General features: G+C 45.8%; 1 protein-coding gene across 4 annotated transcripts; it reads left to right on the top strand.

Moving 5' to 3' along the window:
* The first annotated feature begins 765 nt into the window (after nucleotides 1-765).
* aspg (asparaginase homolog (S. cerevisiae)) lies at nucleotides 766-26403 on the top strand. Of its 4 annotated transcripts, XM_036542751.1 has the most exons (18): nucleotides 766-1062; nucleotides 3449-3578; nucleotides 4701-4736; nucleotides 7483-7594; nucleotides 8005-8130; nucleotides 8334-8417; nucleotides 9231-9357; nucleotides 10555-10667; nucleotides 13377-13562; nucleotides 14324-14437; nucleotides 15397-15516; nucleotides 15747-15842; nucleotides 17173-17336; nucleotides 19912-19998; nucleotides 21944-22043; nucleotides 22457-22522; nucleotides 23118-23141; nucleotides 24751-26403. In XM_036542751.1, exons 1-18 carry the CDS (start codon nucleotides 783-785, stop codon nucleotides 24793-24795), a joined length of 2010 nt encoding a protein of 669 aa, XP_036398644.1. In that variant the 5' UTR covers nucleotides 766-782; the 3' UTR covers nucleotides 24796-26403. The 4 variants fall into 4 exon arrangements, with proteins under 4 accessions (XP_036398644.1, XP_036398647.1, XP_036398646.1 ...); XM_036542754.1 differs by lacking the exon at nucleotides 4701-4736; XM_036542753.1 differs by lacking the exon at nucleotides 23118-23141.
* The last annotated feature ends 344 nt before the right edge of the window (nucleotides 26404-26747 follow it).

The raw sequence follows: 26747 nt of genomic DNA, 5'->3' as shown, positions 1-26747 counted from the left end.
CTGCAAAATATAGCATAGGGACACAAAATACTTTGGTGACTTGGGTGAACGACCTATTCATAATATGCACTTAATATTTTTAAAAGCCTAACAAAACACAGCGCGCGCGCGCACACACACAGACACAGACAGACACACACACACACAAACAGAAGACAGAGTTTGTGCGTGGGGAAATACGGTAGCAACGTTTAGTTAAGATAATTCTGTATTCCATTCCCATTGGTGGAAGTAGCCACTCCTATATTGACAGCCAATGCTATAAATTGCATCTCGCACATTGGACAGGTGAGGCAACCTACAGTAATTGTTAACCAGCACTAATCTCCACAGTATGCATCCTAGACAGTGTTGGAGTGTAAATGTTTGTTTTGGCAGTATGGAAAATCATTTTTTCACGGTGGGTTCAATTACAATACTGGTATATTGATGCTACCTATCATAATCATAAAACTTTTCTGTGCAGTTTCCGCTGATATTGTGCATAGATAATATTCGAGTTATGTGATAATATTGATTAAATAAATAAAATACGGAGTGGTAGTCACTGATAAGAAAGTACCATTTCCTTTGACAGTATTTATCTCCCTATTTAATAGCACAGGCAAGTAATATTGTTGCTATTAGAATGGTGTTCATGTCGATATTTTTAAATAACACGCATTTGTTTAATTGTGAGGTAGATGTTAACTTGGAATGTAGAGGCGGATATTGCCAGTACGAGGCACTGGTGTTCTGTCTCTTTAAGAAGAGTCTACGTTGTTTTTGACACAGTGCGTATCATGGCGGATGGGAAGCGGTCAAGCGCGGGTCCCTCGCCCGCTACCAGTACAACTTCTCTCGGCAGGGCTCTGTCTCATTCGCGCCTGAATCAGTTGGATCAGTCCGATGTTTTTCAGTCTCAAACGTCTCTTTATCGATCCAATGTTGCACAGCAAGGCCGACGGAGGAGGCTGTCCAGCAGCACGAGTCTCGAGTCACTGGAGGTGAGCCCCAGTGCTGAGGCGCGAGTCTTGGTCATCAACACCGGAGGAACTATCGGAATGATGTACCATAATAACGGTAAACAGAACTGTCAACATTGTTCTGTAGTGGGTTCAGTTGAAAGTTGCAATTCGCATGTGGCTCTGTGAGCTACATCAGTATAAAACTCATTACATTCTGTGATACAAATACACCGTTGTCGTTACACATTGGATACGAGTTTCCTTTCTTTTGTTTCTGTGTTGCTATTTAACAGAATTTGTACACGAATCGTAGTAATTTGCATTTCTTTTCATTTCTGTGACTGAAATTAATTGTGCATGTAGAATCCGAGGAAGGCACTCTGAGCCAGTCTTCCAGCCTGTTCCAGCCTTTCAAAATATGCCATGGATACTGTAGCTCATTGCTTCTGCATTATCAGTGCTGTATTTCTAAAACATTTGTCCGATCTATAGTTACAGAATCAATTTGGAAATTTGTTCTAAAAACATTTAGTTTGTTTGAATTTGTTCACAGCGCACATACATATACTAGGTAATTATAATCATTTATTTAAAAACGATTAAACAATTATGAAATTAGTGTGCAAAGGGAATGAAAATGGAAATGAAATGGAGCCTCCCCTTATTAGTGCGACCGGCTGCTGTACAAGTATGGGTGATGTGCAAATTGCAAAGAAGAAATCCTGAACTTTGTTCTACTGTGCTGCACATTAATTTATTTGGATACAAACTTGAGGGCAAAGTGCAAAAGTGGTGATAGGGAGAGCTTAAAGGACAAATAAAATCCAAATTCTGTCTCTCAGTGCTTTCTGTCTAATGAGTGACCATTGGGTAAGACGTCACCTGGCTGTTAATTAAAGATCTGCTTCTCATCCTGTTTACTCATTTTGTTTATTCATTTTGTTTATTGTGAATACTTTATAGATTGCCAAAGAGACATACTGTGAATACTTGTCTGGAAAAAAAAATCTCAAGGCCAGTGATTGAGGCACAACTATGCTGACCTTTTTGTCCTCAACCATCCCAGCATGCTTTGAGGCAGAGTCATTGTGAGTTAGGCTCTCTCACGGATCTGTCCCTTACTTCCAGGTAGACAGCAGATAGTGTGTAATCTCTACAGGCCTACCTCAATGAAGACTGCACGTCCTAGATTACCATACATTATTGGTTCCTGTCTATTTATTCTTTCTTGTGTGGTGCACACGCTTTCTGAGGTTAAGTCTAAGCATGTGGGAGAAGTCAGGGGAAAATAAACTGTGACCTGGATGTTGTTCCACACTGTAATATTCAAGTAAGATTTCTGAGGTTTAGTCTCACGAAGGAAACTCATGAAAATGCACTGTTCAAAAATGCCAAATCTGACTGGATGTTGTATGTCAATACCAAGTCTTATTAGATGTTATATGTCAGTGTTCACTTTGGGCAAATACTGTGCATAGGAGCATAAAGATTTATCTTTCGTATTCATTTTGTGTCACAAATCATATTGTGTCATGTGGACCACATATTCAAAGCCCTAAATTTAGATTCCATAACTTTTGGTCAGCGGGCTCACCCGGACAGCTTAAATTTCACTAAACTATCCAGCCTCCTCTTTCCCATTTTAGCACATCGGGGGCTCCAGCCACGTGTTGCAGAGTTAAAAATATAATAATTTCACTGTAACGTCAGCTTTTTTTTAAACATATAAAACAGTGGTCAAGTTTATTTGGATCAATGGAAAGGCCATCTGTTTTCTGCATGAGGAAATAGCTGGTTTATTTCCTTTAGACTTGTTTGTGGGATACTCCTTGAGATATGTGGCTTTTTGCTTGTGTTGTACTCTGCCTCACTTGTAAGTCGCTTTGGATAAAAGTGTCTGCCAAATGAGTAAATGTAAATGTAATGTAAATGGGTAGGGAGAGGCTTCAATACATGTCTCATGTAAAATTTGGATTATGTATAATGAATATTTGAGGTATTTTGTGAACTTTTTGTGAACTATTATTTCTAATTTAACCAGATACTTCCCTTGAAGCGTATAAACCAATAATGAATGAGGTCCAGTGAATTCTTAGATAGGGGGCCTTCATATTGACGGTGGGTCATTTATAAATGTTATGATTAACGTGTTATTCTAAAGTATACCACTAGGTGATGGTAGAACCCCAAGTAAAACTTGGCAACTAGGAGATGAACAAAGTCCCGTGTGTTTGGCACCTGTTAAGTTACAAACTATGAAAACTAAGCTGTAATAATGTAACTTCCGAGTCAAATGCAGAAAATTCTGTCTGAGAGCTTTGTGAAGATTTTTCTGTGTTGTTTGTCTGTGTTGTGCTGATATCTTTTTCATGTCGATAGCATGTATCCTGAATTCATGTGGAGGTACACCCCTGCTCCTTACAAATAATTGCTCTGAGCACTGATCCAGGATCAATTAACCCACAAATAATTACCCTGTTCTTTTTGTGCCACACACACAGTGCTGTCTCCAGAGCCCAATGCCTTCGTGAAGGCCCTCCGCAAACTGCCCATCCTTCACGATGAGCAGTATGCCCAGCAGACCCGTCTGTATGACTACTATGGCCCCCAGGAGAACACCCTAGTTCTTCCGTAAGTCACCTGTCTATTGGTGGGAGATATCACCCATGTGGTCCATGGGTCATGCTTTTATGTGAATATGGTTCATAAGATTTTATCATGTAACACGAACCTATCAATCAGGCAGCTAATATCCCAACACATGCCCTAATATCATTAACGATGGATGCCACAGTCAATAATATAACGTGCACCCTAATATCAATAATGATATCATTTACTACATGATTTTTAGAGGCTGTTTTGCTGAAAATGATGGACCCCCTGAAGAAGACTCTCTGACCTTAATGTTAGTTATTATTTCCAAGAGAAAATGCTGCATTCAGATATAACCTCCTCATGTATCCAGATATTGAAAAAAAAATTCAAATTTCATGTTCATTAGAAAAGCCATCCAATCTGAGACACTTTGTGTTTTCACTGCTTGTTATTACCCTTTTAAAAGAAATCCCCAAGACTCCCTGGACAGATGCCATGCATGATGCCAGGCTTGTTTCTGTGAAAGGGAAAACATCAACTCTGCTAGTTTTGTTTTAACAACACATAAACATTTCAGGGAAATTTTAGAAGTACAGTTTTGTGAAACATTTACAAATGAATGCCTTAGAGCGGTTTTCAGTGTAAAGTGTTGCTTCTCTTTTCATCACGTGCGTTTTTTTTTATCACAAATGTTTTTGTCCTGAAACATTAGAAATAGTCTCCATTTTACTCACAGCTAGATATCGTTTAACATCTTCTCTGACAAAGGGTGTTAATTCCAGCATGCATGGTGAATACAATCTACTGAGACTGCAAGATGCCACTTTCACACTGATCATTCCAAACCGAGCACAAACTCTTTCTCTCAGTTGTTCGGCATCCCTCCTTTTGTAGAAATCCTCTCAGGATTAGACCAGTAGGGAAGTGCTGATATGGTTTCCTGAGGGCTGCTTCTTCTCTCACATGACATGCACACAGTTTTGCCGGTCGTGTCACATTGTACAGGGCCACGTACAGTGAAACATATATGGGAGTGTGATTGGAGAAATAGGGACTGAAGGTGTCTGTCTGATGGAAACCCAAGCTGTGAGTCCTCTTTTCCCCTTGAACGCAGAGGAGCTTTTCAATCTGGACTGTCTGTGTTGTTTTTGACAGGATGCCGACACACCACGCTGATGAGCTTTCAAAAGGGTCCTGTTGTACTGGTAGCATCTTGTGTGCCCCTTGCGGTTTGAGTGTGGCTTGCTCATGGACTTTTACTAGCCTTCCTGCTGTTCAGAGGTGCTGAGCAGTGACTGTGATGTGTCCTTGCATGGATATGGTGACACAAGCTGAAATACAAGCACTTGAAGTGACCCCTTTCAGTATTAGTTATAACCGTGACGAGTGTCCCAGGCTGTTACTCTTTATGTCGGATGCTCTTGAGTAGAAAGGAACCTAATCCTATTGGTTCCTGTGCTCAGCGTGGGAGGGAACACAGACCTTCTCACAACATCTCTGTACCATGAAAGCCGTGCGGTGGGAAGCTGGAACCCGCAGGAAGATAAGAAGCCTCGGAGCGGCTGTTAGTTTTAAGCCGGCGGAGAGGACGCTAATCTGACCTGAGCGCGTTGATCCCCGCGGTCTGCGTGTGTGAGGAGCGGTGGGAGCCCCTGCCGTGAACGGGCCGAGGCGGGTCGAGGGGGCGCCCGATATTTCCCCTCCAGATGGAGTGGGGGCCAGGCCCGGGCCTCCTGAGGTCTGATCCTGCCGCCCGCCCTGTCCCAGTGTGCCGTGTCAGGGGCAGCGGGAGCACCCTATGCCGCCCCCCTTCCCCTTTGTTAATCTGAGCAGGCAGAGCAGGGGCCCGGGGCACAGCCTTTGCCCCAAAACACAAGGCCCCAAAAGCGCAGATACTGTGTGGGGGTGACAGATAAGGACACCCGCGACCTGCACCCTAATTAAGAAAGGCTAGGTCCTGTGGGAAGTGATATGTGTCCTTGTGTGTGTGTGTGTATGGGGGGAGGTTATTACAAGAACTCGTTGCCTCCTTTGGTGCCTCCTTTGGCGCCTCCATGCCCGCCTCACTCATGGCTGTGCCTGCTGAAGGGAGGCCATATGTCACCCACCCTTACATGGGGAGAGATAGGCCACATCACCCCTGATGTCACCGTAGTAACACTGGGAGTGTCTGTGTCATGCACCTCATTCAGTTTTCCAGTTCTCAATCGACAGCAGTGCTGTGAGGATACCACACAAATCTTCCCAATTTAATTTGCCTTATGTAAAAACCTTCCCTCGTTCTGAGACTGTAAAGTAGCTGTTTTCTCTGATGATCTTTGGCTCCATTACTTTAAATAAAGTTCTAGGTAGTTTTGAATGTTTTCCTGCTGTGCTTCAACTGAAACTGAGTGAACCTCTGACTAATCCACTGTCCATTTTTCTTAACAGTAACATTGACTCACCTGTGCCTGTCAGTGCAAATGTGTTCTCACTCATACCCTAATCACTGTTTTCAGAGGAATGTGGAGAAGCTAAACATGTTTGTGCATGTATGTGTGAACAACCCTTCCTCTGTTATGAAGTGAGGAACACAGGAACACAGTAAATGAAATGCTTTGCTTGGCAAACTAATGCCGACTGAAGTTTCCACTTGCAGTCTTTACTTGCAGTCGTTACAATAGTAAGGAATTAGAATTTCTCAGCTACATTGAGGTACCCCGGAGTGTGGAGCTATATTGATTTATCGAAGTAGCCATCAGGGAAATTCTATGCGGAGGATCTGCCGTCAATATGTCGTTAGGGGAGAATCCCCCCCCCCTGCCCATCATGCACCCCTCCACCAACAACCCGCTAGGCAGCACCCACAGCTTGGGTATGCAAATACACACCTCCCTGCCACTCTGCGGGCTACACTGCGAGCTAAATAAATAATTGGCGATTTGAATGAGATTTTCTGTGGCACTCTTTGCTCTAAGATTATCAACAACATATGTTGAAGGGTTGTCTCGTGAGTCGGAGCTAATTAGCGCGGTATCAGTGGGCTCGGCCGGCCGGGTGGGTGGGGGTGAATATGGGGAATCTCTCTTCCCCCCCGCTGTTCCATTGAACCCCCCCCCCCCCCCCCCCCCCAAAAAAGGCTGCCTTCCCCCTTCCCCTTATTTGCGTGCTGCTGTATGCTAATGGGGTTTCCCCGTCCCATCTTTTAAAAGAGAGATTAAAAAAGAAAATCTTTTCACAGCTGCTTAACCGCTCGCTCCGTGATTAGCTCTGTAGCGGGCAGAACACGGGACATCGAATTTAACACCACTTAGAGAATACATAAATATGCATGTGGGGCCAGGATGAGCTGCACCCATTTAATTGGGACATGGGGTCTTGCTAAGAGATGAGCCGCCCTTGTTTGTTTGGGACACAGAGGTCTCTGCTAACCCCCCAGCACAGGCAACCCCCCACTCCACCCCAAACTGTGAAGAAGAATCGGCTGAATCTTTCAGAGCTCTTTTTCACTCAAAAGGGGTCTAATCCCACCCTGCCTCCACCACACCTTAGGACCCCCCCCCCCCGCGATTTGAAAAGGACTCCTAGCTCCCTTCCCGAAACAGAAGGCCTGAAATCGACTTTGTCTCGCTTCGAACTCTCGGAAGGGAGCCCTTGCCGCATTCCCTGTTTTTCAGCTCGTTCGAAGCTGAACTCGGTCCAACTCATACTGTGTTTGCAAAATAAACAACACAAAAGCTATCACTTAATGTGGATCTTTTTGGCTTTCATATTTTAATTTCCGTTTTGTTTGCGCATAATTGATTTGTTCTGTTGGTAAACAGCCTGCGCTGGTTAAGATGCACTGATCTTTTTTGCACGCTTGTTTACAGGGGGGTGAGGTGAGGAAGTGCAGTTGCTCACGGTGAATCTTTGTGTCTGTATTGCTTGCCTCCCGTCCTCCCCCTGCTCTCCCCAGGCTCTCGAGGCAGAACAAGAGGATTGTGTACACGGTCCTGGAGTACTCGCCTCTCCTCGACTCCTGCAACATGACCACTGACGACTGGGCCGCGATCGGAAAGGACATCGAGGTACTGGCTGGTGTGGCCTGTAGCCCTCATTCAGACAGTGCCTCTGCACCGAAAGGCAGGCTGTTGCCGTGCGGATCACTGAAACCCCAGCTCTGCTGCTTCTGTTTGCAGAATTACACCTTAATAGTCTGATTTTTTCTACCTCAGTGATTCCATTCTCAATAATAGGCCTCCTAAAGAATTGCCTTCTTTTTTTTCTAAATGTTAGCGTTCTGTACCTGAATGTAATTCAGTGGGGCCTTAACATGAGTTTTGAGTTAAATGTAGTGTGACCCCCATAACAAATAGGTAATGGAGAGCCACTGTAGTGGAATAACCTCCTAAAAGTTGAAAAAGTTACGGTGCAACTTGTTTACTTCATCTGTGGCCATGAAGTATTTTGTCTCCAAACCGTGATGTTTTAACCCCAGAAACACTACGAGAAGTATGACGGCTTTGTCATCCTGCATGGCACAGACACCATGGCCTACACGGCCTCCGCCCTTTCCTTCATGTGCGAGCACCTGGGCAAGCCGATAATCCTGACGGGCTCCCAGGTAATGCCACTGCCGCCCCTGCTCGTGCTCCCTGAGCGGGAACGGGCAGGCTCCTGAGAAACCAACCAATGATGTGTGCAGTGCTAATGTTAGCCTCACTGCTATGCAGTGAGAAATGCTTTCTTCAGTGAAAAAAAAATACGCAGGCTAAACATTCCTAAAGTGTGAAAACACAACATTTCTCAGAGAGCTCTCTCTCCCAGGTGCCCATCTATGAGATGAGGAACGATGGAAGAGACAACCTCCTGGGGGCGCTGTTGATTGCCGGCCAGTTTGTAATCCCAGAGGTGAGTTCTGCGCCTGCACTGCCTGTTAGCAAAAGACCATGGCGAGGCTTCTGTCCTTCCTGCCGAATTACACATTTGCCTATTTTTAGTGAAAACGGACACCTCAGCCACGGTTGTGTTTGTAGCTACACAGTCGTTGCTCAACTGCCATGGCTTCTGCTAATGTACAAGCTATGACTATGGGCGTTAAGCGTGTGTCAGAGATAGGCTAGTCAGTATCGCAAGACTTCCGTGTTGACTACATGGGTGTATGAAACCAGGCAGTGTTGGCCTCTGGGGCTCCGCGGGGCCCTTCCTGCTGATACTAGCCCATTTCAGCGTGCCCGATTCCACGCTGCATGACGCTGCCTCCGCGCAGACAATGAGCTGCAAAACCTCCCTAAACCACTGGTCTAACAAGACCGTTTGGTAAGCGTGGAGAGCGTGTCGCAATGCAGACACTCTGACACCGAATGCCAAACAGAGAAATACCAGGGGGTGGCAGTCTCACCGAATCAGACAGATAAGTTTCCCAGAGCTCCTCTGGTTATTGGTCAGTTTCATATCTACAAAATGTAATTGAAGAGGACAAACAGATATCTGTGAGAGAAAGAAATGAGAAAACGTGGTGATATTGGGTTTTATTGAACTATATTGATGGCAACACTTTCCCCTGAAATTTTCTTTGATTGCAGTAATGCAGTAAAGCCAGGACTGACGTTGCTCTGGGAGGTGGCAGAAACTTCAGCCTTGCATCCTGGGAAACAGGGAGTGTTACTTGTTTGACCAACATGTCTATACGTCATTGTTTCTGTCTGTCTGTCTGTCTGTCAGGTCTGTCTCTACTTCCATCACAAGCTGTACAGAGGGAACCGTGTGACCAAGGTGGATTCTGGGAGCTTCAATGCCTTCTCTTCCCCAAACCTCCCCCCACTTGCCAATGCTGAAGTGGATATCAAAAGTAATTAAGGCGTCTGTTTGCTTGCCTGCTATTGTATGAATTGTGTTGCTGTGTGGATGGAGTATTGTTCAGAACCATTCAGGGACCTCACTACAGAATCTGTTCATTCTGTTCATTTCAGAATTGGGGAGCGGGGGGGGGGCGTGCTGTTTCCAGCGCTCTCGTCTTCATTATTTCCCCTCCGATGTTCTAATATGATTGCAAAACAGGGCCCCGCTTTGTAGGAATCATTTTCACGCCCAGGTGACCAAGTGAGATGTCTTACAAGGATTGGGCCTGCTTGGAAAAACAGAGCAATACCCTCACGGCCCAGCAGAGAGGAGATGACTTCAGCAGCTCCATTTCACTCTATTAAAGCAAACCTCGGCTTCCATGAAATATATAGCAGAATCTCAGCTGTGAGCAAAAGCAGGGTCTGTCCTCTGCTGTTTGGGGCTGTGCAATGCTAGGAACACCAGACACGACCTTGCAACTTCTGCAATCCTCACGGTAGCGGGCCCCACCCCATCTGTTCACCCTCTGCATTCCTTACTGTTTACCTGCCCTGAGATACACGGCAGCTGCATACACACAAAATGGTATAATGAATGCTGTCTTAATACAAAGCAGGTGCTAATGCGAGCAGTAGGCTTTGTGGAAGATGAAATTTCAGCCGCCAACATTGGACCCTTTTGGTGGGAAACATGCAGCGTTTGCATTGCTATTTCAGGGCTGTAATTGCTGATTAATAGCCAGTGGGTGACAGGGGGAGAGTGATGGGGAGGTGTTGACAGATGGGGGATATCGCTGCCTGAAATGGCGAGCATTAAAGAGCAGTAAAACCAAAGCAAACTTCCTTTGCGCCCGTTGCCGCCTCTCCTGCCACGCAGGGGCAAATTATCATAGGAAACATGAAAACAAATGCAGATGGCATTCAGAGCGATAGGAATCTGAGAGCTATTATTTAGCCATGCAGAGCCTTTATAACAGGGACACCAGAACATTCCGGTAATATCTCCATCTGTCTTCTGCTGGGCACTGATAAATCTTCAGGTGTTTATCTCTCAGCATCTGCCAGCTGAATGCATTTTAAATTTGATTTGGTTTGGTTTTAACCGTGCTGTCTATGGAAGCGACACAGGGGACATCTCTGAATTTTATATTCAATGTAAATAGTATTAGCTGCAGTTTGACACGTCCTCTCCTTCTCTCTGGCAGTAAACTGGGACACGGTGTGGAGGGCCAACACTACAGCCAAGTTTCTGGTCCACACCCAGATGAACCGCAACGTGGGGCTCCTGCGATTGTTTCCTGGCATCACAGCTGAGACCGTAAGCACCATGCGCAAAATATGGCGCCTGTTGCCCATGCAAGAACAAACCAGGGACCCTACAGAGAAAGAAATACAACTGGTTAACCTATGACCTCCGTCACAGCGATTATCAATTCAGCTGATGGGTCACTCACTCCCAGAACCCTTGTTGTCAGTTTTGTTTCGATGGTGCCCATTTTCATGTAAAGTGTGTCATACCAATGTGCTACTCAGAAATCATGTACCTTGTATGCTGCCCCTCAGAATATCACTGTCCTTTCCACTTCTGGGTGCAGTACTATTACAAATTCAGCTTGAACAAAATACCCCTCTGTCATAGTTTTGTCCATCCTTAGTTAGCCCATCATGATGTCAGTGTGCTCTCACACACCTGTCTGAGTCATCCTCGTGTTTGCCATGAGGTCATCGTGCCCCGTGCCCTCTCCTCTCTCGCTATCAGCTCTCAGGTGGCTGAGTCAGTAACACAGCCAACATTCTCTAATGTCCCCATTCTGAATCTGGAACCTCTCCCTGGCCTGTTGGTTCTCAGCGGGCCAAATGGAATCAGAATGCTAATGAGAGACACCTCTGCAATCTCTGTTTGTACCCATGCGTTTGATCAGACTTGGCTGCCAGCAATTATTTAATCAACGATCAGCGGGAATTAAAAAATGCTATTAAGAAACACCTGAAGAATGTCACCCCCAATGGCTTTGCCGCTGGCTGAAATCACTATATGACATTGCTGTAACACTATCACGCATTTTAAAGAACGTATCCAGTGATGAAACGGTGAGATTTCCAGCACTACGGAGGGCGATGTAAACATGGCCGTGATTGCAGTAAACTCAGTTTTTCCCCTTATGTTACATCACGGTGTTGTATAGATGCTGAACCTTTGGGCAGAGATGTGTCCCTTTTTATGCCTTGCCCGGGCTTCACAAGATCACTGCAATGTCTGAGCGGGTTCTGAGCTTGCCAGCAGCACTTATGCTGTGAAAAATGAGATTGAGTTATGGGGCATGTCTAATCATCAACAAAAGGCGAGAGAAATGGCATAGAAATTTAAACACTTACTCTGCCATCCATTTAAACAGGAAAGGTAGTTTTACTACCATAAACTGGCACCGCTTCAGCAGGGTTGGGTAATGGGTGTTTTTTTTCACCTACTTAGTAGCCTTATTTTACATTGTACATCAGGCATGTCTTTTATGGGTTCTTTTTGCACCCTTTTTGGTTTTCGACAGAGCTTATAATTGCTCACAGACTGCGTTTGGGTTATCAGGATCTCTCTCTGGTTTAACTGGTGCCAAGATTTCACTGAAACTTTGACTCATACCTCTGTTGTAAATTGACTGCTTTTCTGCATGGGCTGAATCCTGAAACAGCAGCAGCATTGAAACATGAGCGTGTAGTACTTCAATTGGACTGTCAGGTTTGGATTTTGAAATATTGCATGTATCAAAAGTCAGGCAGCTATGAGACACTGTCAACTGATTGACTACATCCTCAATTCAGTTCTTCCCAAATGAAGACACCCCTGTAGTATGAGTATCGCGGGTAGAATTTATGAAATACTGTCTCAGCACACTCACTGTCTCAGCACACTCAGCATATGTCCCCACAGAAGGTCAATTACGAATAATTTTTAAATTAATAATGATTTATTGTCACTAGGTGCTGTACTTGGTGTACGTATGACTTGTTGTGCTTACGTCTTTGAATAGCTTGGCACAGAAGAAACAAGAAGGCAGTCAGGGTGGTCTCTCGGCACTACTAAAAATGATGGTCTGTCAGAGGGGCTCCCAGGGGGAATCTACGTTCCCCAACGCTGGGGGGGGACTCCTGCAGTGACACAGTTTCTCCACCCTAAGAACCATGGGTCGCATTTCACACCATGGGCCTTAGTGTTGTTCTCGGCCATCGTAGGTTTGAGAGCGGGCACCCATGCCAGCGCAGGCGGGCATCCGTCGCGGGCGCTTTTACGGGCTCTGCCTCCTCGTAAAACACCAGGCACTTCATTTCCAGATGCCAGCCGTGGCCCGGGACGGGGACTTAATTACGTCGGTGAATTACCCTGAGACAGGAGAGCAGGCAGCAGATGGGCCTGTGGTGGGTGGCAGGTTTTTTATTAAAACTCTAGCGCTGTAATGTGTCTCTCAGGGCCCATTGGCCAGACCCACGTGAGCCTAGCAGTTTGGGTAGCGCAGCTTCCTGCCCTGTGTGGCGTCCTCTCCCTCGCCTAGACCCCCTCTAAGAGGAGCTTTCATCAGATCCGCACCAGGCGTGCGATCTTATCTGATTTATTAGGCCCCATTTTCACTCTAAAATGATTACTTTCCCCTCCCACTGTTTGTTGAATGGGCAGTTGTTTCTATGGGGCAGAAAAGGTGTCAGCACAGAAATGTCTTGTCAGAGTTTTTGAAGTTCTCCATAACCTTGTAGCAAATCCAACTTCTTCTCATTGATGTTTTTCTTTGTGGCAGAGATATATATCTGTGTGTGTGTGTGTGTGTGTGTGTGTGTGCATGCACGTGCGCCTGTCGTGTGACTTGGTGGCAGGTTTGTTTTGTTATGGTTTGTGTTTACAGTACTGAGAGGGTTTTTGCTCTTTTATGTGGGGTTTGTTGGGTTTTGATGTTTCCGCGCCGGGGAGAGGGTTTGTTCTGTTGTAACGTGTGTGCGGTGGTGACCAGTTTGTTGTGCTGCTGTGGTGATGCATGTGCAGGTGAGGGCCTTCCTCCAGCCGCCCATGGAAGGGATTGTCCTGGAGACGTACGGCAGCGGAAATGCCCCGGACAACCGCGCCGACCTCCTGGAGGAGTTTCGCAAGGCCACCGAGAGAGGCCTGATTATGATCAACTGCACCCAGTGCCTGCGAGGGTCTGTGACTACATCCTATGCCACAGGCAAGGTAAGAGCCATATCCTGAGTCTGAACCACCTCCTGCACCCTGGTCATGTGACTGAGGTACAGTACCTTCAAGAAGTCTGAACTTTGCCCTGAAACCCCGGTCACATGAGCAGAGTACAATCTGTACACACACTATGACCCTCCCACTTCATTCCTACACCTTGGACAAATGTACAAGTTGGACTGAGAACAACCTGTGCTGTCTGAGTGCTTCACTGGCTGGTGAGGTTAGCATGCACACCGTCTGAATTTGCTCTGAACCCCTGCCAGTTTCCATCCACTGTGAAAAGAGCAGTTGCACACACACAGATTAGCATGTGTTTCTAAACAAAGATGCACCAGATGAAGGCAGCTTGATCTTGGCAGCTTGTGGCCGCATGTTACAACATGCTGAGAAAGAGTTGACAGGTTTTCTTTTCTTCCGTAAGGTGGTTCTTTCGGTAAAAGCACGAACCCTGTCTCACCCATTGTGTGAGCAGAATTACATTCAAAGATCATAAGCGGCTAACTAGATTTTCATTGCAAATACGTAGCAGTCAGGTGGGTGGAGTATTAGACTACCTAGGTAATGTAACCGGAATTTTTACAGCAATGCCATATAAGTCTGTGTGTGTGTATGTGTGTCTGTGTGTGTGCATTTGTGTGTATACATTGCGTGTGTGCGTATATGTGTTTATGCGTGTGTATATATTTACGCGTGTATGTATATGTTGTGGTGTGCATGTGTGTATTCATGTGTGTGTGTATGTGTGCACCCCTCAGGCCCTGAGTGATGCAGGACTGATTGCAGGCTGTGACATGACCCCGGAGGCTGCACTGTCCAAGCTGTCCTATGTGCTGGCCAAGAAGGACCTCAGCGTGCAGGAGAAGAGAAAGGTCTGAGTGCAGCAGCCAATCATACACTGTCCCTACTGACTCTGCACCGTGTCTGCATGTAGGCTAGGTCAATCCCTGCAGTCACATCGATGATCTTTCTGTAATGGGGGTCCCTCATACAGCTCACACACTGGGCACACCTCCGATGGCCTCGCAGCCAGCCATCCCACTGCTGACACCATTTGTAGCAAAGGGCGAGAGCAGTCACCCCACCTGGCCTTGAACCCGGGTCTACAGGGTACCAAACATGCGACTTTGACCGCGATGCCAAAGAGCCAGGCTCGTTGGTATGGCAGTCAAAGCACATACTCAACCGTAGTGACGGCACTCCGTCACAGTGTCACACAGCACTGGCACACAAGCAGGCCTTCAGATTTCAGTGACTGCTTCAATTAGTCTCTTTCTAAAGTAGGTACACATGATTTTCATTTGCTGGTAACCAGACGGTAGTGATGTGAGGAAATACAGTTACAGTCATAATGAAATCAGGCAGGTGAGAGGGAAATGTGAGGACTAATCAACGGGACTGCAGAGCTCCGAGTACTGCAAGGGTCCACTGTGTTGGGGGCACTGGTTGGTGTTAATCTGAGGTCTCCAGGTGTGCTGATATCTGGTATGGGGTCCATGCTTTATTGGTTGTCTCAAGGTTTTTTCTCAGTTCAGTTTGCATTTTGCAGAGGTCTTACTATCTGCAATAACAGCGCCATTTCTGTCCAGGTCTCCATCTACATATAGGGTTCTGTGAAGTGTGTCCTCTTCAAGGAGTCTGTAGACAGTCTAGCCAAAGAGGCAATAATATGCCGTCACTTGCATTGACTGAGAGCCAAATCAGACATACTAATAGGTGTCAAATTTTTTGGTGTTTTGTATAATTTCGGCAAGTTTCTTGAGCAGTAGCTTCGGGTTTGATTTTGGTTATTGTGGAATTTGACTGCATGTCCCACCACTGCCTGTCCCAGATGCTAAGCCAGAACCTGAGAGGGGAGATGATTGCCGATTTGGAGGGGGCCAAGCTCTCTCTGCGGGATAGTCGCTTCATCCAGGTCATCGCCAAGTCCCTGAACATCAGCTGCAAAGAGGTGAGTGGCAGGATACCCTTCTGCTGAAGAAAGAATACACAGCCTTGAATCTCAGCTTATTTTGGGGGTTGTCATTTTTGCCTGGCTGTGGCAACTGGGTTAAAGTATGCCTGGCCTCACATGTTCCAGCCCTAGAGTAACGCTTGGGTTCTTTTGTATCTGCACCTGTCCTGCTGTGTTTGTGCCGGGTGGTCTTCCTTGTTTAAACTCTTGTCTACTCCAATCTCCAGGAGCTGGAAGCCATCCGCGACGCCCTGACCCCTACCTTGGCCTGTGCCGCGTCCAAGATCGGGGACATCGAGGCCCTGGACGCCATTAGGGAAATGGTACGCCCGCTGACCTGGCTGACACGCATGCAGACACGGTCAGGCCTGCGCTGCCACACAGGGCAAGCGGTCACAGGGCCGCGACTCTGCTCACGCACACACAGGGGAGTGTGGCTGTGTCCACGCAGGTGCGAAGCCCTGCCGCCCCGACCGGTTCCGCTGCATGGGCCAGTTCCGTCAGGGAAGGGGTGTCTCACGTTCCATTCCTTCTGCCCCCCCCCCCCACCCCCACTGAGATGCAGATCTGAACCGGTTGCACTCAAAGACCTCATTCACCTTGTCTGAGCCTCTCGACGAGCCCACGTTAGAGTGGTCTCCAGTGCAGCATTCTTCTGTGTAAGACTCATCTATATCTCTTCACGATTGCAGTATATCATAAGGAGAAATGGTTATGAGGCATGGATGCATATATTCATGCAGTCATGAAATGCTTTGGCGAGTCTGCAAATACATAGATATCCTAGAAGATGCCGCGCATGCCTCTGGGGTTGGGCAGTTCTGAGGAACCTGAAAGCCTTGTTTCTTTCTGTGGAATGGTAACAAAGGGGAAATGAAATGACAGAGGCTTCAACACCAGCATTGCAACATTAAATCACCTGTATGTTACAAGGGCCTTGGGACTCAACATCAGTCTAAAATGGGAGATATTGATTGAGATGACAAAAACCAGAGCTCCATGCTAACTTTTTTCCTAATTTGAAATATGTCAGCATTCTCCTAGAATGCTGTGAGGAGGACAGTCATTGAATCAGTCATTGGTCATTGAATCTCCTCAATCATAATTACTATCAAAACTGCTAGTAGTCAATATAGCCATTTGCAAGCAAATCCTGGGTCGGTGATCATTCACCGACCCAACATGTCAAATGTCAGAGATTTCCTTATAGTATTGTGATTCAGTCCATGTCTGTCAGTCATAGCTGTGAGGTAATACATGTTTAGGAAAGCAAGTTCAGCTCACCTGTCTGACTATTCCACATATGTATGTATAAGCATATTTCCCATTATGTGTGTGTCTTTGTGTGTATGTTTACTGTATGTATAGAATTCATTCCACAGTACGCCCTGTATGTACAGAACTTATTCTACAGTTTGTATGTTTGGTGTGCCATTCCTCAGTGCACCTTGTCAGAATGATGTCTGCACATTGTCAATACAGTGTTATGACGAGGAGCAAGTTTTGGTGGACAGTCGCTACCCCTAGCCCTAGCCCTAACCCTAGCCCTGGCCACGGCCACGGCCCCAGCCCTAACCCCTAACCCTTAACCCCTAACTCCTAATCCCTAAGCTTATGTAATACACATGACAGGCTTTGACCCTCCTTTCCCAGGGCAGTAACCTGAGCATGGAGGACTACGATGGGCGCACCCCGCTGCACATCGCCGCCTGTGAGGGTCACCTCAACGTGGTGCAGTACCTGCTGAGCCAAGGGGCCACCGTCTATGCCAAGGATCGCTATGGTGACACACCCCTGCGGAACGCCGTCCGCTTCAGGTAGCGGGGGGGGCTAAGAGCACCACAGGGTTCAGGGTTCAATAGCCCTGCCAAGTCAAAAGGAAATTGCTAATAACAGGAATCGATCAGCTCTGTAAAGTACACAACTCCACCAGTACAGTACAGTATTAAGAGATTAGAGAGACATTAGTTTTTTCCCCAGTCCCAGTGGGCTTGATTTCTCCCCCACTGTGGAGAAGTTCTGCACAAACAGAAAGCGGCTCCATTAGAACAGGATGGTGTCGGGCTGCTAAATTAGCAATGTGTCCAGGAAGGGACGCCCGATTCCCACTAGAGAAACTCTAATGGAGTTCAGAGGCCACCTCATTAATTCCCAACTAATTAGGCTAATTGTCAACTGCCAACATTGGATGTATTTTTGTTGTGCTATAATTAGCCTTATTTGGCCTCTTGTGAGTTTGTAATGCAAATGTCATTCTGGTGAGGGAGAAGTGTTTGGGGCTATGGTTTTCATGACGGTTGTTGATGGAGAAAATCCTCCTCATCAGAATTCATTACACCCACACACAACTCTGATTGTCCCTGTCTTTGTGCCAAGGCTGCCAGCATTGAGACTACTGTCCTCAGTCTCACCCAGCGTGACATGCCCCAACACGGCACTGTCATCGGTAAACACGGACGCCGCGTGTGACCGAGGACAGGGACGAGTGCCGGATGAAACCCTGCTTAACTTAGCCGAGCGCTAAAAGTTCTCAGCCTGTACTCTGGTCTTGGGATCTTGGGTGTTGCTTTTCTGTGCGCCACAGGTGAAGTGCTCTTGCAGTGTTATGTCTGACATGTCGCCTTTGGCTCACATGTAGCAGAAATGTTACTTGCGTGCTTGGAAAGGGACAGATGATTTATACGGATTAACGTTAGAGTTTGTTCTGGGTTTTGGAAGGCTCTCTTTCAAGATTTTGTGTAACGCAGGTAATGGGGAAAATTGTTTTTAAAATTGTTTGCCCACCTTTCACAGAACCAACGTGTTTTGTTGTGTGAGTGCTTGACTGGAGTTTACTTGAGTGAGGGAGGGAGGGAGGGGGAGGGAGATGGAGTGAGAGGGACCCCTAAATCCAGACTTACCTGCCTCAGTTCAGTTTGATGGCGGATAGACACTGTTATCGATACTGTGTACTACAGACATGGACAATAAATGGCTAGAGTGCAGCCGTGCAGTTTGGCACCAATGGAATTTCGAAATGGAGGGCAGGGCGTGGGCGTGGGCGTGGGTGGGGGAGGAAACACGAAACCGCTGGTGCCAAACCGGCAGCAACACCCTCACCAGAAATAGCACTGTGTCAGGTGGACCCCTTCTGGAAGCCTGTACTCCCAGTAATGACACGCGCAAACCTCGAGTTAGACAACCAGCCTCTCATCATGGAGTCATTGGGCTTGTGGCTAATGCATTCTGGGCTGGAAATCCAGTGTAGCTCCAGTCCTTGGCATGGAAGAGCTGCTCCTTAAGACTTGAATAGGGGTGTATCTTTTGATCTCGTCCCCATTGTTTTCAGCATCGCCCGGAGCTCTCAACAGAAAGTACCTGTGCAGAGGCTGTGGGTTCTGCTGTAGGAGTTTCAGTGTGGGGGTGTCTGGGCTTGTCTCTGCTTGCCTCACTATGAGCGAGAAGCAAGAGGGCCATACCTGTGTCACAGGCATGATGGCCCTTAAAACGCACCTGCATGACTAATGCTTGCTGTTCATGACTTGTGCCATTATCCTCAGTTGACAAGGACAGTCAGGCCTTATGTTTTTAGTACAGGTCATTTAAGTGAACTTGTAGTTTCTTCAGTTAGTTTACTCAGCAAATGTAAAAATGTTTTTTCCCCATATGTTTCACTGCGGTGTTAACTGCTGCTCTGTTTCTGATTAATATAGGCCTTCCCTTACAATAATTCTTTACTAGGAGTTATGCAATGCTTTTTCACCTCCGGAACTGATAAAGCTCAAAGGAATGTAATGCTGTTGGTTTGGTCTATTTCTGGACACCTGTCCTAGTGACTCATGGTGTTGCCTCGGAGTGAAGATCCTGATTGGTCCAAGGGAGACTGGAAGGGTGTGTGATTGGTTAAGATGTGTGGATGGTATCACACAGTGAAGTATGCCATAATCAAGCCAAGGCTGGAATGTCTGGCCTTTCAAACCTGGAACCAAGGGCCTGTGAGAAAAAATTCCTGCTTTGAAGCAGTCAATAAAGTTAGGTCAAATCTTTCAAAGTGTCACAGTCACCCTTGAGTCTTTACTAAGGTTTGTTTTTAATCTGTCAGCCCTGTGAACTTTTTCATTTTATTCAGTCTCTAAGCCCATTATTAGTGCATTGTATGCATTCTGCTGTTTTAAAAATCAAAGCAAAAGAACATAGCTTCATCTTTGATCACAAGATGTGAGATCATGCTCTTTATTCCCATTGTAAATGAATAGGGACAACTAGATTAATGAAACCCAGATTACAGGTGTTGAAGTTGGCTTAGGTGAAACACTATGATGAGAGAGCTCTCACTAAGGGGAGAAAACTCAGTGAGGAAATCAAAAATGTCTGCATCCAACCCTCTGTCTGCCTGTCCATCTGCCCCTCCAGACACAAGGACGTGGTGAAGCTGCTGAGGAAGACGGGGGCCCACTTCTCCCGCGACGAGCTGGAGCACGCAGGCTCTGAGCTCTGCAGGTGAGACTGCAGCATCGTGTATGCATGCAAGCACATCTAACACGTGTAAACATGTGTCACATGCACATGCACATAAAACGTACACTATATGGACAAAAGTATTCGGACGCCTGACCATTACACCAACAGGGACTGTAATGACACTGTATTCAAATACATATGGTAACAAAGGGGAAATGAAATGACAGAGGCTTCAACACCAGCATTGCAACATTAAATCACCTGTATGCTACAAGGTGACATGATGCATCTTTAATATGGAGTTGGTCCCCCTTTTGCAGCTATAACAGCTATAACAGCTTCCACTCTTCTTGGAAGGCTTTCCACAAGAAATGTTTCTGTGGGGATTTGTGCAGATTCATTCTGTAGAGCATTTATGAGGTCAGGCACTGATGTTGGACGAGAAGGCCTGGCTCGCAATCTCTGTTCCATTTCATCCCAAAGGTGCTGGATGGGGTTGAGGTCAGGGCTCTGTGCGGGCCAGTCAAGTTCTTCCACACCAAACTCATCAAACCATGTCTTTATAGTCCTTGCTTTGTGCACTGGGGCACAGTCATGTTGGAATAGAAAAGGGCCTTCCCCAAAGTATTGCCACAAAGTTGGAAGCATAGCATTGTCCAAAATGTCTTGGTATGCTGAAGCATTAAGATTGCCCTTCACTGGAGATAAGGGGCCTAGCCCAAACCCTGAAAAACAGGTGTGGCCAAATACTTTTGTCCATATAGTGTATGTAACAAAAAAAACAGAAGATGCAACACACATTCACTCATAAAACACGCTTACTGCACGCATGCTCACACCAGTGCACAGTCTTGCCCTTTCAGTGCTGTTAAATCGGAGTTCCATCGCAGCAGACAGTGGTGACGTTGTCTCTCCCTGGGACCCCCTCAGGCAGGACCCCCCCCCCCCCCCATCACACGCACAACAGCACACACCTCCCAAGAAGAGTTTTCAGGTTCAGCCAGCTGTCCCGGTCTTCTGGAAGCATGAAAATGTGACCTGGTTACATAGCTCTGCGACCACGCTGGCATCCAGGAAATTTTTTAACAAAGGAATGGAAAATATACTGTTTTCCTGTGTTACCAAATGCTGGCGTCTTTTGCAGTACATGATGAACTGGCCAAAGTTTGCCAGGGTAAGGCAATCCTGTCCTCAAGTGCTGGTGTCGCATGAAAACCTCTCACTCATGCAAACGCGTGAACTGTATCACCTGTGGATGACCTGTCAGGTATTGCTCAAGGAACCTTTGTAAACCAAGTCAGATAGCTAAGCTAAAATATCATGTCTTGCCTAACATAACACATCTAACAAAATTTTACCGCAGCTATTTAATCAACAGCTGCATAACTGTTCTCATTAAATTAGCAACCTTACTGCTGCAAATACTTTAAGGCAAAAATGAAATCAACATGGCATTAATCAGTTAACATGGTCCAAAATAAAAAACAAATGAAATAATTCTGTCTGTGGTGAAAGTGGTACATTCTGGTGATTCGGTGCAGTAGGTCTGTCTTACAGGAACTTTGTAAAATGAACTGATGATTCTCAGTGGCATTCACAGGTAATGACCACTCATCCAGTCTATAAGATGATTCACACCTGAGGCAAAATGAAACGCTGAGGTCATTTTTCCTTTCTAACCCATGGCTGATGGGAAATGAAATGTAGCCCAAGAATGACATGATGCATCTGTGGATGCTTCCCAGCATGCGGAAGGTTAGTAGCTCGACCGCTACCCTGTTAGGAAGGCCCATGACTCTCCAGGAATGTAGCAACAACGTCAGCAGGTGAACAAGCTTGTGGTTCTAAGGAGAGTTGCCCTCCTAAAGAGTGTACTGTGGGAGAACATATTTGAAGCCTTTCATCTTTAAATGTTAAGTGTAATAGCAGGCGTGTGGTTCGTGTGTAACTAGTCTGGCTGGGGCCTGCGTGTGTTTCATTACAGCCTGGCGGGGAATGGAGACCTGGAGGGGCTGGAGATCTGGCACCTGGCAGGGGCAGAGCTGGACACGCTCGGATATGACGGACAGACCCCCCTGGAAGTGGTGAGTCTGTGGGACCTCCCTCCCTTGCCCCTTTCTGGCTTCTGTCCCCGCTCTGAAGTGAAGTGTGCATACAGAAATAAAAATAGGGTTGGCATTATCCGTTTTCCCTGTGCTGTGCTTGAGGGTTGATGTCACAGCTTACAATAGCGGGGAGTAATGACAGGGGGCCTTCACTGTACTGTAAACCCCCTGAATGAACTCACATCATCCAGAACACAGCTGAAGGGTGTGAGCTTTATACAAGAGCCTGTGTCAACAGCTCAAACCACCTCGAAGCCACATGCTGGTGACACACAGCAAATGCTCCCATAGTAATGGAATTACAGAGCTCATCTGATGTTGTGCTGTCAGTTTTAGTCAGAAGATGCTGGGCTTAATAGGAGTGTGTGCTTGTTCTTCATGTCTGCTGCTAGGCCATGGCTACTGGAAACAAGGAGGTGGTGGACTTCTTACAGCAGGCTGGGCAATACAAGACTCCGGTAAGAAAACATGCACTGGAAAGAGACCCTCTCACGCTGTTGTGTGTGAAAACAAAGACAGCCCCTCTCCACAACTATCATGAAAAATCAGAGGCCCTAAAATGCACAGTATAAATCATACTGCTGCCTGTCTGATATTTTGTGGTTGAAATCGTCAATATCTATTGTGAAATGAAAGATTTTTGTATTTTTGCAAATGCATATAGTGCCATTACTTTAATCTCAATTTTACAGGGACCATAAAAATTAAGAAAAATTAAGAAAAAGTGCTTGTACACTCACTCACAGTGGAAGGGAAGCACTATACTCAATAATTCATGGATTCAGTATTACTGGCTGAAACAGTATTACCCTACTGTATTACTGGTAATACTGGTAATACTCTTTCCAGCCAAATGGAAATTTGGCTGGAAAGTTTGCCAGTAAAGCTTTGAAGAAAGGCGCCATCTTAAAGGGTGATTATTCATTCAGCACAGCGATACAAATGATGATTAAATAGCATTTATTTACTCACTGTTGCTATACAAATGCATGTCAAATGTTTTCCAGAAAGTCTGCAGTATTTTACAATGACTTTTCTTGTGCTTACTTTCAGCTACTTGTTGATGAAAATGATGAGGTAAAATGTTTGATGATGGTGTGATGTTTTCCTTGAAATCCAGCACCATTTTAAAGATGTCAGCCACAGGCCTAGGACAGCACTGAGTGTCTGAGGCCAGGTCACTGGACACTGCCATGGTCGTGCCTGTTGTGCTGTGATTGGTGTGTCTCACACGTGCAGTCCTCTCATTTTAAAAATGGCTGTTTTGCATCCTGTGTGACCAGTAAAATCCCCAGTGTTGGCTGTGTGTTCACTGTGTGTTTGGTCCAAGTTTGTGGTTGGAAAGCTCAGGGGAACTGATGGGAATCGGGACATATTTAGAAATGGCACCATGTCCGGGAGACTCAGTGGCATGAACAGGCTTTCTCATGAAGCTGTTGAGAAAAACTTGCATTTTGTGCTGTGTTCATTTGTTTGAGAACCCGTCCAAACTGACAAAGTGACCCAGCACATGCAATGCATCATGATACACATGCTTCACTGTCAGTGGTGGCCACTTCTGGGTCCTCACAGGTTTAATTAAGTGCAAGTACCTGGAGGAGGGAGAAGTTCTGTGTGTCCCAAGTGGCCATCACTCCCTGCATTGTATATATCCCTTTATTTTCATCCATTCCAAAGCTGGCTTTTTAAAAAAAGAAAATCCACTCATCTCATTAATGGAATATCTTGATTTCAGAGCAGTAATTAAAAGTGTCAGTCCTGTGTACAACACACAGGAATCTGCCAGACTTCCTTTATGTCCTCTCTATTCTGTGTCCGTCTGAGCAAGAGCTGTGAAACTCAGGCCCCATAACCTGTCTGCTGTTGGTCTGGTTATGAGATGGCGGGGAGCAGGGTTAGCAAATTACTTTACAATGTTGTGTCTGTCACAGCAAAAATGGGCAGGAAGGGGAAAATGTTATGGGAGGTTTTAGGGGTTTGGCTCATAGCCAAAGAATAGCAATAGTCTATATAGCAATAAAAAGATAGCATGGCCATATAACGCTATAACATTTTTAACAGCATGGTTTTATCAAGAGATCATTGTCCTCTCCAGCAGCTGATGCGTAGTTGTGGGATAGCCATAGTGTTGATGGCTGTGCTAGCCTTATATTAATCACAGAAAGCATGGATAGTCACACCGTTCTAACAGGGACCAATGTGAAATATACCATATTTTAGCAACATTTTTTCATGTTATGCAGGCCATTGTTTGCAAAAGCAATGCTTAAGTATAAATGAGTATTTTTCCTATGGCCTTGGTGCTTTCAGCAAGATTAACCTCTGTAGTACAGCTTATAGGCAGTGCAGTACAAAAGCATCCTCATGGTTCTCTCACATGAGAGCACGGTCTCTACTCTGTTTTCTTCATCTGAGCGTTTGGTTTACTTCCCTATTTTCCTTGTAAGGCCCATTTAGATATTTTTCCATGTCCCTCTCCCACAGTTCAGACTTACTGATTATTAATTACTCACTTGGAGACGTGTCATGCGGTATAACCCATTGTTTTCAGTCTCATAGTCAGCTGTGTCCTGAAATGCAAAAGTCTGTCCAGGAATGAACCAGAATGAAACGAAATTATATTGTGGCTAATGACAAACATGAACAAGGAAACATTTTTCTCACAGTTTCATCATGTGTGTTTCAGAACGGAGACTTCCTCGAGTTTACGGCATCCCCGAGGAGAAACTGAGCACAAGACCAGCATAAACTCCCACATCTTGCCCTGTCAGCTTCCTTCGCACACGCTCTCCGTCCCTGCCTCTCCCCATCTCTCTGAAGCCAGAACACCCTCGTTTACCCATGTAAAAATGCTTCCTACGTCCATCACGATAACAGCAACCCAGCTTTACAGCCAAAGCCCTGTCCTCTTTGGAAACCACAAGTGTATGAGGACAATTGTGAATGTATTGTGATTTTGATGTTTATTCGGGCAGCACTTTCCTTGCAAGAGTGAGCTGTTTTATGTCTGTTGTGGTATTTAATATTGTATGCAAAAGCACAGCCCGTAGAGCACACGATTACTGATTGCTGGACATGCAGGGTGCAATGTCATAGCTTAGTTGCAAAGCACATAGCAAGCACCTGTAAAATGACTCAAACCTCAGAGATAGTACAAGCACTTTCAGATATTTTATTCCCAGCCTGTATTTAATTGATGCAGAGGCTGTATGATTTTTATTTGTGTTTTTATCTCAGTCTAAAGATAACTGAGAGGTGTTGTGGTGATGCTGAGTCCTGGCAGATCCCTAGTCTCTCCGTCCGCATGTCCTGCTTCTGCACTTGCTTCCCCCTGCTCCTCTGGCATCTGCTCGGGCTCCCTCATGGCTAATTCCAGGCATCAGCCCGAGTAGACGCCGGATCCGGCTCCTTCCCCTGCCCTTCAGGTCCTGCAGATCTGGGTCTTGCTGCCAAGTCCACTTTCTCATCACCAGGCCTCTCAGCTGTCAGTGCTGCATCATGTGTGGGAAGTGGCTGGCATTGTGACATAATAGTCCAGGAACTGGGCTCACAACCAGAGGGTTGCAAGTTCAGGTTCCTGGTGGGATTGTATTGTGTACCAATGAACAAAGTGGTTAGCCTGAATCACTTCAGTTAGTATTTTTAGAGGGATAATATGTCAGTGTCAGCTATGTAAGATGCCCTGAAAAGGGTTCCTGCTGAACACATGAATAGTGTCATGTAGCTGTATGCGTGTTAGCACAGAAACATACACAGTTTCTGCAGTCATTTATCATGTTATTGGTGAAGTCCTGAGAACAGTGTTGTTGTCTTGTGTTAAATCAGGTCGGTCTTGAGAATCTTGTTCCTGTTTTCCCCAATAGATTATTTCCTGAGGGCTTTAGTCGCTGTGGGTCTTTGTTTCAGCTGAGCACTTATCTATCTATTCAGTGTCCTACTGTCCCAATAGCCCCAGTGCAGTGTACTTTGCAAGTTATTAGAGTTATCTAAAGAGCTGGAAAATGACTGCTGAACATGCTCCAGGATTTTTTATATACTTGCTAATGCCCTCTGACAAAATGAACAGGACACCTGAAAGACCATTGCAGTAGAGTTTTAAAAAATTGTTTAAAGTGCTATTTTTGAATGTAGGAAAAATGCTTTAATTGCCGGTGGTTTGTATAATCTTTATTTTATTGTTATGGGAGAGGAAACTTGCTTTGTATGATTTCTTCTGAGACCATGTGTTACTCTTTCTGTGATGTCAGCTAGATACATACAAGCACAAAAATACCAATAAATACAATATTGCACAGTATATGAATGTGAAATCGACCAAATGCAGTGTTGTGTTGTTTACTCTGAATCCTTATTCATGTACATCCATTGATGGCCTCAGTAATTAAGAACTGAGATTAATCAGAAATTGCTGATGTGATTAATGGCATCTGCTGAGGCTCAGCTTTGCTGTTTTCCAAGCAGTTAAAGGAGTGATACCTCAACTTGCTCTTGCAAAGTCTCATTGTAGAGCTCAAATCGACCAGTTAAACTACAGTAAATGGCTCCATACACTGCCTCTGCCCTGGCATCCACCCTCTTATTTAATTAAAGTATTTGCCTCTTCTTGGCAGGGGCATGGATTGTGGTGGAAACCCAATAAGAAATCAATTCCCTTTTCCCCTCCACAGCCCTGTAAACATCAGC

Source organism: Megalops cyprinoides, chromosome 12 (genome assembly GCF_013368585.1).
Source record: "Megalops cyprinoides isolate fMegCyp1 chromosome 12, fMegCyp1.pri, whole genome shotgun sequence".
NCBI lineage: Eukaryota > Metazoa > Chordata > Actinopteri > Elopiformes > Megalopidae > Megalops > Megalops cyprinoides.
The sequence above is the reverse complement of the archived record's forward strand: the minus strand, read 5'-3'. Positions and strand labels throughout refer to the sequence as shown.

Coding starts and splice junctions, on each gene's coding strand:
- aspg (XM_036542751.1), top strand. CDS start 783: ATGGCGGATGGGAAGCGGTCAAGCGCGGGTCCCTCGCCCGCTACCAGT. Junction 8,418..9,230: donor GCCAGTTTGTAATCCCAGAG/GTGAGTTCTGCG, acceptor TCTGTCTGTCAG/GTCTGTCTCTACTTCCATCA. Junction 17,337..19,911: donor CGGAACGCCGTCCGCTTCAG/GTAGCGGGGGGG, acceptor CTGCCCCTCCAG/ACACAAGGACGTGGTGAAGC.